This window comes from Platalea leucorodia, assembly GCF_965183815.1.
Source record: "Platalea leucorodia genome assembly, chromosome: 3".
Classification (NCBI taxonomy): Eukaryota; Metazoa; Chordata; class Aves; order Pelecaniformes; family Threskiornithidae; genus Platalea; species Platalea leucorodia.
The window spans coordinates 63,002,685-63,015,328 of record NC_138825.1 but is presented as its reverse complement, the minus strand read 5'-3'; the positions used below and the strand labels follow the sequence as shown (position 1 = coordinate 63,015,328).

Genomic DNA, 12,644 nt, shown 5'->3' with positions numbered 1-12,644 from the left:
CTTTCCTTTGGGAAAGCAGGAGTTGTTCAATACATCAGTCCTATGCATCACTGTTGAGACTGGTAAAATAAGAAGTCTGCACACTGCCACTGAAAATTTGCTGTCATTTGTTCTTATTTTCATATGAAAATAAAGAGTCTGAGTATCTGTTCCCAAAGCCTGTTACCTTAGCAAGCATCAAAGATGCTCACCATTCTTTAAAATTTGTCTCAACTACAAGCATTGTAACAAAACAACTCAAGAATGTGATCTCCTAGTATTTTTTTTTTGTATTTCTATTGAATTTCTGTTTATACACACATGCATACACACACACATACACAAACATATATATGGCTATATATGAGTTTTCCATATATCACTGTTCTATTTTTTAGATTATCAACATATGGGGAAAAATTTCAAACTTCGGATTTCTGTCATTTACTAATTTTGTGTAAAAATAAATTACTATCTTACTGTGGAAACAAGACAGTGATAGCTCTTTACTGTCAAGCAATTATACACAGTGAGAAACAACTATAAACTGATTTCCATCATGTTTACTTCATTAAAACAAAAATATAATACATTTAAACCAAAAAAAGTCTCTCTCAAGATGAAAAAGGGGTGGTTTTCACTTTAGGTATGACATTTTCATTTGTTTTGAATGTTTACTAAGGGCAATTCTGAGCACAGGGAACAGTGCAGTTTGAATTCTAGCTTCCAGCATCTAGAAATGCTACTTCCACATAAATAGCAGTGTAAACTCCAAGAGGGGAATACTGACATATTTAAAATGTGTGTATATTTATGTATTATATCTTTTCAGAAGTGACCCACTTACTACTAAAAGCAGTTAAATGCATATTATGTATACCTATTATATTTTGTTATATAGTCAAATGGACACTAGCACTGTAATTAATTAAATTAAAATGGACACTAACAGTGGTAATTAAATCTGTAAGAAAAGCAGCATGAAAGCAGCAGCTAAATACTGAAGTAATTTTAATGCATTTCAGAACTGCTTCAATGTCACATGCTGTGAAGTTTAAAACCAGCAGAACTTGAAACACTGTAGTGAATTTCTGGCTCCCAAACTTGGCAAGATATTTAACTACGTAATCCTTCAGAGCACTCCTCACTGAGTAAAGCATTAGAACATCACAGGTTTAACTGAAGAAATACTAAAAGCCTTATTAATAGGAAGTAACTTGGTGAAAACATTAGGAGTATGAAATACCACACCCATTAAAGCCCAGTAGTTTTTTCAGTGAAGTTGGCATTGTCAACTCCTAAGAGTTTGTGCAAATCAAGCTCTGCAACTCGAAAAAAACAGAACACCACTGAAGACAATCTAAAACAGGACTGGTTTATCACTGGGAGGGGCCCTTGCATTAACTTCTAAATATTTTCAAAAAAACATTATGTTTAAATACTTTGTGTAGTACAGGTTTTGATAGCAGTGTTGTATTATACCAAAATCAAGGGAAAAAAGCATTCTTTACACTTAGATCTTAAACATGAGCAGTACTAGAAAATTTATATTCCTAAAATAAGCAAAAAAAATTAAGCCTGCCACCATTCCCCAAAAAGCAGTCCATGGAATCATGCATAACAGCTAAATACAATGAATGGAAATTCAGTGTTAATAAAATTAATTTCAAACAAGCAAGCTAAGTGATTGACTTACAGGATCAGCTGGTGCAATGTTAGAATCAAATTGGGTCAGAGTTTGTGAGCTTGAAGAGCGTTCGCTAAATGTCTCCCACTGCTGAACAGACAGAGGAGAGAAGTCAGCATGATAAGAAAGATGGGAGTAAAAGATCACTGAGGAGATTTAGCATAGTAGTTCGGAGGTTGCACTGGAAAGTACTATATTTGCACTGGACAGTACTTGACTTGGAAAGCACACTAATACACATTAAGTATTTCTATTTCAGTCTGAGATTCTTGTGCAACCAAGTTTGTAATCTGTCAATATTAATCTTTACATTCACATTTCATAATGAAGATACAGGTGCGCAGTCAATACAGAAATACCTTCAGAGTTCATGTTTGCCAATGAAAGTCATAAAAATTAAAAAAAAAACTGGTTAAGTCATTCAAATACTGTAAAGATAAAATCAGTGCCACATGTTGTGTGTATTTGTAATTATAAAATTCACAGAAAGGTTCCTCAGCTTTGTAGCTGCTGAGTTTCAAACATATTTCATAAATGCTGATTTTCTTACAATATCTCAGACAAATAAACACTGAGCAGAATACTCCAATTACACCAGTTCAGCTTGCCAGTGCAACCTCTGAGAAGTGATTCTATGCTGTAAAAGAGTATTTTTACAAGTCTAAATCACTGACAAGGCAAAGAATTAAATTCAAACATACTGCTGATTGCTAAAAGCAAATAAGTCAATCTCTGAACAATTTTATAAGATATAGGCATGCTGTATCAATACATGGTTGTCAGGAGTCCTCATGATTAGTAAGTCAAGCTACAGCCACAACTGGATCAACAAAGTACCAAAGTACATAAAATTAGCCTGTGATCCAGAAACCAGATTACAAATCACAACAGGAATGCTAAACTTGTTATTTTGGTAAAACAACAAGTAAATATTAACCAAGTTTCAAACACTACAACAAAAATTACAAATACGAAATTTTTAGTGCTCAGAAAATTTGATAAAAATTATGTTAGCATAGTTGTGAAAACAAACCAATATTCCTGTCCCACCTCTACAGGCAAATCAATGTAAATGCTTCTAGAACATACAGGACAAACTATATGGTGTTAGTCAACCTACTCTCATGTGCTCCTCTATGCCGAGCTACATTCAGTGAATGGCCCATATATGAACCTAGTTTAAAACAGTTATTTCACAAATAACTCTTTATGCACCTTCCTAAATAACTGTTTTCAATCCGCTGAAATTAAATTCAGAAAAAGATTAACTGAATTTGTAAGTGGATTCCTGCATGGTGCTGCTCCTTGTAGAGACAGAGCCTTATCTCCTCATTTCAAACTTTAAATTAAGGCAAAGATTATAGGATAGTGTTCATATGGGTTTTTTTGAGGTGGTTTTTTTTCCCCTTTTTTGTTGTTGTTGGTTTTTTCATTTTGTTTTGGGTTTTGTTTGTTTGTTTTGTTGTTTTGCTTTGGTGGTTTGTTTTGGTTTGGTTTTTTTTTAACCAGACAAAACTACCCCCTTTATGGACAGAATCTAACCAAACCTTTTTAGTAAGGAAGGAAGGTTTCCCTTGCTAACTGTTCTGTCCCACTCCCTGTATTAAGCAGTTCATCTCTGTGTCATTCCACCCCTGCACGAAGGGGCAGCATTGCAAGTAGTCTGAAGCTATACAAACCTGTTCAGTGAGCTGGTTTGTACTGAGTCAGAGACTTCAGGGTCAAGTTCTGCCAGCCTTTCCCCTGATTTGGCCTCTTGCATTTACACAGCTGCTCATTTTCATGAAACACGCATTAATATTTATTTTAGGACTACCACTACTCTTTCAAACTTGATTTGGCCAGTGGCTTCAAAGTTACCTGTGAGACTGGCAAGCAGACCATTTGATTGCAGAAATATGGTTTCTTAATTTTTCAAAACTTCCATAAAGGCATAAAGCATCTATGTTATAGTTAAGATCAATGCTAAAATATTATTTTTTAGAGATGGATGCTGAATTTACCTCTTATTCTACTCCTCTGGAGCCAAATTGCAGGACATTTATTACTTGTCCTCAAGCTCCCTAGCTGGGCACAGACAAATGAACACCAACACCTCCCGGCTGCTCTAGGGAGTATGCTATTTGTGCTCCATCCTGAGATACTACCAGAAGCTAGTTACTGCTAATTCCCTGGTTAATAGAAAGCTACATATATTAAGGATCTACTGGACTGCATCTTAAACTCTGTGTAAGGTTTAAGAGCATTGACAATACAACTGATTTGCTAAGATAAAACTCCTACTAGCTGAGACTAAAATACTTGTCTTCTAGACTTGCAAAAACGTTTCAAAAATACTTTCAAAAGGTTAATTACTAGAAACTAAAACTCACAGCAACCTGAACTGTTACTAAAAGAACACCAAGACATTTGAAACAAGGTGTAACGGTTGTGAACTCAAAAGCAAGTCTCCGTATCTGTGTCAAAGCTAATATGACCATATGACACTAGATTGTTTTCAACAAAAATTTAGTAGGCTTTTCAATTTTTTTTAAAGCTCTCAGAACTTAGCGCTCAGACTTCAGACTGGATTAAAAAGATGTCTGAAGTGAGAAAGATGAAGCATGTAGTATCCAGAGTTACGTGGATTTTCATGGTGCTCTTTATTGTGAAGTTTGAGATTGATGCCGTGATCTGTACTAGTGGGCTTACAGTAACTGAGCCTGGCAACTGGAGTCTAAAAATCAACTATGAGCTAGAAAGAACAGAGTAACCAACAGTTTTGAAACTAATGGCGATGAAACTGCCTGGAAAGGCAGATGATACAAAGATGCATAGCTTTTTCAAGCAATTCATTTGTTCATGACAGTTATAAGAGGTTCAAACAGGAAACAATTAGACTGGTGCCTGCAGTAATACCAGAAATTTTTTCATGGCATTAAAACCTTGAGGACTTTGACCTGACTCGTGTTGAAAAGAAAATGCTGAGGAGCAAGAAGCATGCACAGCAATATAGCTGAAAAATCAGAAATTCCTTTGTGTTAGAACAAAAAACATTTAATAAATGTTCAACTCTCATTTTAGTATAGTTAGTAGCTGGTAGTATATTTAGTTTGAGAATTTTTCCAAACCTCTTGAAGTTTTAATAGATTTTCAGAAAAAAAAACAACACATTATCTATCTGAATAGGCAAAGTCAGTTTTGTAAGACAAGATTTTGGCTGACAGAGAATTGTCATTAACTTTGTTCCGCTACTGCAATTACTCTATTCAATTGGTTTGAGTTGCATTGGACACTGACGAATCTGTTCAACTATGATGCAGCTTACCAAATGATTAGCTTATTAAACCTTTATTGCAAACATGAGGCAATGTATCAAAGCAAATTTTAATACAGTTGCAGACATTAACAGCTTTTTAGCAATAACTGAATATCTGCTCACCTCCCTTCTAAAACATAGCTCCCTACCAACAGTCTAAGAGTCACTCTGTCAAACAGAACAACTAAGAATCACTAAATCATTTCCTACATTTTTTATTTGGTAAGGACATCACTGTGAGGCTAGCATTTGCCCTTAAGAAGAACAGCAGACTTTACAAAGTCCTTCCTCCCAACAGAGGAAGAACATTTCCTCTGCTCCTAACTTTAATCCTAAGAATTTGCTTATTTTCTGTTTCCTACTGACTCTCCTTTGGTTTGTCTAAATCTTCTACTACCAATCTTCTATTCACTTGAAGTCTAACAAAGAAAGAAGAAAGCCGCAAACAATTCTTTCAATAACAGAAGCAGGTAAGATAATACTCAGTTACTGACACAACTATCTCAGATGTTAAAGCAAGTTTTAGATTTTTCTTGAGAGTCTCCGACTATTAAATGAAAAAGTTTTCAAAAAATAATTTCAATGGTTTTCCCTTTTTCTTCCCTTTATAACGAAAAATAAGCCTACATCATCTTTGTAGTATGGCTGCTGTCAGGAACTCTGACTTCAGAGACTCTGAATTTGAGTCTCTGAAGTAGCTCTTAGAATAAAACACTGGTTTATTCTAAGTCAAAGGCAAAAATGTTAAAACAGAGCAATAAGAAAAACTCTAGGAATCAATCCCTTATAGGCTTTTTAAACAATGGATATTTGTGGGGAAAAAAAATATAAAAAATCCTCTTTGGTAACTTCAGTTTCAAATTCTGACAAAATACAGCTTTACTATCTAAGACTGCTTATATAGCAAATATAGAATCATAGAAGCATTTAGATTGGAAAAGACCCTTAAGATCATCGAGTCCAACCGTTAACCTAGCACTGCCAAGTCCACCACTAAACCAATTTAGCTAATGGCTGGCTTCAGATTCAACTTTGAGTCTTTGCTTCTGAAACAAACCTAGAGCTATGACTTCTCTATATGACTGGTGACATATTTTATATTTCAGGGTAAATTCATCTCCAGAAATAACTCTTAATGTCCAGATCCGTCAGAAATTTATTTTGAAGTTTTGCAAAAGTGTTAGCTATAAGAGCCCTTTAGAGGTAACAAAAAACCCCGACCAAAAACCCACCCTAAATGAAAAAATCAGGAGTGAATTCAACTTTTCCAATAAATGCTATGAGATCATTCTGTGATTAATATAAAGCTTATAAATAAATTTATAATATAAATTAATATAAAGCTTACAACATTTTAAGTGGTAGCTCATCTCACAAGGAGACAGAAAAATCAGAAGGAAAACATTACCTTTTTTACAACTTAACATGTGCAGAACCTTCCTGTGTCTATTGTCCTGCTAGCTTTTTCACAATTTGTGATCAACAGTCCACTTATGACGAATCATGGATGCATACACAATTTAGTTATTGACTGACAATGAAATAACTCTTAAATAAAAATGCTAACCTCACTGCTCTGATTCAATTCTGGCCAGGTCTGGTTTAGGGATGGCATTGATGGAGACTTGCTTGGAGGCGCTTCTGCTGGAGAGCTGGAGTAACCTACCTCACCAGTCTGTTCCCCAACTTCTGAAATGACAGGAATCACTATAAACCAAAATCATGCATTGCATTCAGTTTATTCTCAGAAGAGCTGCTCACATCTCATGGAAAGTGCAAAGTACCCTTTGGTTTCATCTCTTCCAAGTAAATACTTAGCAACAGACAAAAAACACTCATTCAAGTCAAATACACTATTTATCAGGTGCTACTCTTATTTTGAGGATCTTTCTGAAAATTGGACTTTGAAGATTACTCTGTACCATACTATCTCCTGGTACTTTGGCTTTTAGATAGCATTTTCAGATTTTGATTACATGTAGAAATAAATATAATTCCTTCTTACATCATGAGAAAATAACTTCACACTAATGTTTATTAAATCCAGCACCAAGAAGTTTATCTTACAGAATAAAATACCTCCTTTTATGAAAGGTTAAAACAAAACCAGTGTATCAATGCAAACACAAACCAAAAATATGAAAACAGAGATGAAGAAAACCATTCCCTTAGATTATCCCCCAAAGAATATTTTAAGTTTTAAGCCTCCTTACTAAAACAACAGTGTTTCCATTCACTACATTTTGCAAATTGAACAAGTCTAGCAGCTGTCACATTGCAACTGTACATTTACTGTTATTTATGTTATTACTGTTATTTCAGTTTTCTCTGAGCTTTCAGCAAGTACAGTCCCTTGCAGAAACACTCCTTCAGAGTTGTACAAATTTTCATGATGCAGCACACTTATTTTTGTTCTGTTCAAACTATAAGAGAATTGGGTAAAGTAAATCTGAACAGCAGATTAAGCATTCTGCGTAACACAGGAAAATCCTGCTTACAGTGTCTTCTATTTTGCTAGATAACACAACACAAGCTAAAGCAATGCCTTGAAAGCCTTGAAAAATGAAGTTCAGATTACAAATGTATAACGTCAGGAACAGTTGAAAGAGTGACTGATAAGTAGCTAGACGTATTAACAAGACGTTTGTAGTCCGAAGAATTAAAACTCTGAACACGACAAAATACTGCACAAGAGGAAAGATGGCTTAATTAAATTACCATTTAACAGGACTGCTTGATAGATATGTGATTGAAGACAACTGCCACAAGAAAGCGTGACACACTGTACCAAAAACTGATTAAAATTTATGAAAAGGATTGGTTTCATGCTCCTGAAGAGCTGAACTCTGCAGCCTGCTCTTCCACTACGACAGCTCAATATTCAGTCTGCTGTCTTCCAGAAGAAACTCATAACAAATCCAGTGTCAAACTGAGATGTGTGGCTTGTGGGAGTGGAGGAGGCATGTATGTACGGTGGCATAAAACTGGCACCAACAAGAAGTTTGAACTGGAAACACTTGAATAGTCAACGGTGACTAACTGCACCTTTGAAAACCAGTAACAATCTGTTATTGTCTCCAAAGTGGTGCTGGGGACAGCAAGAGTCAGAGCCTAAAAAGAATAGCCAAAACACTGAAGTCCAGAAAGAAATTAATTGTCCCATCTTGAGGCCAGGGGAGGCTGAGGTGCTACTGATGTGAAAAAAGCCACACAAATGAGTAACTCATCAAAATTTCAAAGGTCTTGTAAACTTCCTGTAAATAGCCAGGCATCAGCTTGAGACTCAATGTTCCCAAACTTGTGCCCAGCACCTAGCATCTTGTACTACTGTCCTTTAGGGAAAAGGGCTTCACAAATTGTTCAAGAGAGAAACTGCATTTAATACCTGCTTCAGGCAAAAAGCATCTGGCAATAAAAAACACGCTACATCAAGCTGATATCTACAGGCGCAATGATGTCATCAAGTAGCCAAGATGACATGCTGTGGTCATTGTACACAAAATAATATACTAAGTTCAAAATATGCCAGTGGTAATGTTTTGGGAATGCGTACTGAATATCAATTGCTCTGAAGTGTAATATGAATAAAAATTTTCTAACGTGTTAAAAAAACACTCAAAATTCTCATTTCAACGGTGGTGCACTAGATAACTGAACTATTAGTGTTAAACACAAGGTCAAAAGATAAGGCTGAAAACTGCTGTGGATAGACTACACAGCTACCTGTAATTAAGTTAAAATAATTAAGTTGTGTAATACACAAAGCATGGCACATTCTTTTTCTTACAAAGAAATGGCATTGTTGCAGCAGCCCAAACAAAAACCAAATTCACAGAGAAGAAAATTTTGCTTTGAGTTTTGTAAAGGGTTGGTAGCTTTTACTGAGATAAAATTGAGTTTAAAGGCAAATATTCACATTTATTTACATAATAGGAAGTGAGACTAGTACTCTTTTCAGCTGCAGATCATAAATTCTGCCAAGACAGATGAAGATGCTACCAACAGTATTCAATTCATAAAATAAAACGTATAAGCACTTAGAGAAGCATTTGTACAACTGCCTGACTTAATACTCCCATTTTCATTTACTGCAGTTTTCTTCTACAGGCTGTTCTTACACAGATCTTGCTCATTCTGAAGAGCTGACATTATCTATCTACAAACACCACAACACACTGTTAAATCTTAAGTGGAGCTGCTGAAATCTAAATAATTCTTTGAAGTATACGATCCAATTCAGAATACTAAAACCAAACATACCATAGAATTACCATATTATTCTAAGAACCTGAAACACCTCATTTCTCTCCCTAGTGAACAGAAAGATATTAGCACTTCATTTAACATTTTTTTCCTATTAGAAATCTGTAGGGGCATAGTGCTATACCGGAAAAATGACCAACTATATAAATGCTTCATTATACAATACATCTATGTCACGTGAGAGAAATACATATGTCCCTGGTCATGAAACCAGATGTTAGACACGACCAATATACTAACGGGTTTGGGACACCTGCAGTTGGTTGATATAATAGATTCACAGGGGCTGATGAGGGAGAGGCTGCCAGAGCAGACCACAAGTTTTTCCCTCCCTCTGTCTGAAGAGAGACATAGGGTGCCAGGAGCCCTCTGTTAGTTTTCTTTCTGCTGGCCACTAGTTCAAAAGTCAAAATGGAAAGAGACAGCAAGTTTCAATTGCAGAGTGGAAGCATGGAAGATCAAGGGGAAAGTTGCTAAGAAAAGGACAGAATTAATAAGGGTGGTGTTAAGATTTTTGAAATAATTAACCATCTTGCACATTGGTTTAAAAAGACATTCAAGTAATTCACCTTCTTGAACAGATTGAAAGTACGTTATTCACACTGAGGCTTCAGTCAGCAGATCACCAACCATTTCTTTCTTTGAGAAAGTTGAGAAAGTTGTATCCCATGAAAAAAAGTGCACTCAAAAAGACACTCTGGTGCCACACTTCACAGTTTCTATTTCTGAGAAGGCTGTTGGAAGCAAGCTTTATTGAAATACAGCTTTTATGGAAACTAAAAAGTTATTAGAGAAATTTAACTGGTTCATCTTTCTAGGCTGATTTACAGTCCTTAAGTTGAACCCACGTAATTTAACATGCACATTAGTCTGCACATAGACCTATGAGTAACTTTTAATTTAGATTAAAATAGTAAACGTACATTGGCAGGACTGTTGTAACTACAAGTAAAACTACAGTCAAGTCAATAACTTCTAAAGTTTTTTATTCAACATACAAGTTTTGGTGATAAATCATGTTAGGTGCTAGAAAAGATTTGCTATTTCCAATACTGGTGGCTCAAACAAACAAACAAACAAAAGATCTAGTTAATTAGATAAAACTCAACCAGTTTGCAAGAACTGTCACTTTTCATTGTAGCTATTAATAACAGCAGAATCAAGTATCAATAAGAACTTTTCTTCTTTAAGCACAGCTTACTCAGCACAGTAACCTTTTAACATTCACTAGAGCAGGGTAACTTCCCTTTAATACCAGATGGAAAAACTTTTTTTTTTTTTTTTTTTTTTTTTTACTATTTTTAAAAGTAGTTTTTCCTCAAATTTAAAGACTACTTTGTACCTCATGAAAATAAGTCACAAAGTTTTATATTAACAAAGTTGCCTGTAAAATAAGAACAATAAACACACACATAACACCTTTTGGTACAATGTCCAATTTATAAAGTTTTCAGACAGCTTCAGTTAAACGATAAGAGCCTTGAAATCTACTACCAATAAAGGCAGTAGAACATCAGGTACAGATATAGTTGGGTTTTTTTTAAAAAAAAAACAACTATCAATGTTTTATACAAATTAATTTTACTCCATTTCTTATCAAGACTTTTGCTTGGCCATCACCTTAACACAAAAATAGACAGAATGGGTAGGTTTTAGACACTTGCTAGGTATTCACCCAATTACTTGTAGATATTTCTTATGAATGCCTTCATCACAGTAAAAGGCTTATTCATACTGAAAACACTTCAGTTGTGGCTGCCTGCTGTTGGAAAGGTTCTTTGAGGAGCCAAGTTACTCCCACAAAAAAATGGTTTAATTATTAAAGCAGAGGTACTAAGAGCCACAGTATCTAGGTTAAGAACTCGTCAATAATTGTCAGATGAAAGTCTTTGACATCCTACAAACACAGTATGAAGAGATCCCCTTTTAAGTATTTAGTAAAAAGAAATAAAATTCTAGGAAATCATAGTACCTGTGAACCCACAGTATAACCTGACTTTCCAAGCAAAGACTGCTTGTTAAATAAAGCAGTTTTAAAATATTCAGTTTTCCTTTATCTGTTTTAAAATAAAAAAGAAAGATGGCCACAAGCATCCTGCTTTTAAACACCACTTTTACATGGAACAGTAGTTTGCTTTTCAGTTATGGGACTGAGTTTTTGGTACATATTAACAAGCAGAACTCGTACATTCAACAGTATATCTGGGAGCATCCAAAGGTAAAGGACTATGCACAGAAAGACCAGGTGCCAAAGCAACGGAGGATAAATCCTGCATCAAGTCAGGAGTAGAATTAAAAAAAAAAAAAAAAAAAATCTGTGCTACTGATCCTGTACTTTTAAACTACACAGTCCTACCTCTAGCATTGAAACTGGGAATATTTTCTAAGTACCTTCAAGACTTAGAAACTCATGCTGTATTTTCAGAAATGAGGGTGAACAGAAAGCACATTCATTTGAAAGCAAGTTTGAAGTATAGCTGGACTGGGAATCTGGAATACAATAGTTGATCATGAATAAAATCCATACTCTGACAATCTCATTTTCCTTAACCTTTAAAGGACACAAGCAGTATTTCCAAATGTAATAGTCAATATGTGTACTGTTCCTAAATAACATCTCCCTGTACAGAAATACGTATGTGCTCAGATTAGCACTGAACAATGATTAAGATTTCTAAAAATTGCACATTGCTTTACTTCATACTGACTAATGTGTTATGCTCATACAAACCTATAAATATCTGCTGATATACTGTAACCTTAACTATACCATCATTTGAAAATAGCGAAATTTGTGTTGAAGCATGTCTTACCCGTTGAGTCTTCCAAGTCAATCAGTTTGGGCATTAAACTTTCAGGTAACTTTTCTGGCAAATCATACCCATTCTTCCTAGCAACTACCAGATGAAATGCAGCACAGAACTCATCCAGTGTCAGTGCACCATCTTTATCAAAATCTGACAGTTCCCTAAAAATGAAAACTTAGTATAAATAAAATAACCTTAGAAATTTTATTTCCAAAAGACATACTTCTGTTGTGCTACTTGGAAGATCAGAGAATGCAGTTTATAGTTCATTTTACCCTATTAAACACTTCATATTAACGCCACATGCCTTATTCTTCAAAGAAGATGAGCCTTCATTAATAACATTTCTTAGAGCTTAAAGATCATTTAAACCCACTTTTATCTCGCCAGGTTTTTAACTCATTTAAGACAGTACTACACAATATTATTGGCCTCAGATTTGTGGCAAAGTATACTAAAGAAACGATAGTGCTGAGGCAATGTGATTTATTTTAAATGGGAAAATACCTGAATTAGAAATCATTACACCAAAAGAAAGATCAAATCTGCCAAGCTAAGCTGTTTAATGGCACGCAATGATTCAGCATGAATTCTAGAATACAACGAAATA

The 12,644-nt window shown here is 35.0% G+C and overlaps 1 protein-coding gene across 15 annotated transcripts in view; it reads right to left on the bottom strand.

Moving 5' to 3' along the window:
* Positions 1-12,644, bottom strand: part of REPS1 (RALBP1 associated Eps domain containing 1) — a 69,128-nt gene that overhangs the window by 18,668 nt on the left and 37,816 nt on the right. For 8 of the 15 annotated variants that reach the window (XM_082306535.1, XM_082306540.1, XM_082306537.1 and 5 more), the window contains 3 exons: positions 12,041-12,195; positions 6,532-6,671; positions 1,676-1,756 (listed from right to left, as the gene is read on the bottom strand). In XM_082306535.1, coding sequence (XP_082162661.1) covers positions 1,676-1,756; positions 6,532-6,671; positions 12,041-12,195 — 376 coding nt within the window. The remainder of the gene's footprint in view (positions 1-1,675; positions 1,757-6,531; positions 6,672-12,040; positions 12,196-12,644) is intronic. The other 7 variants (XM_082306545.1, XM_082306543.1, XM_082306538.1 and 4 more) reach the window with 5 other exon arrangements.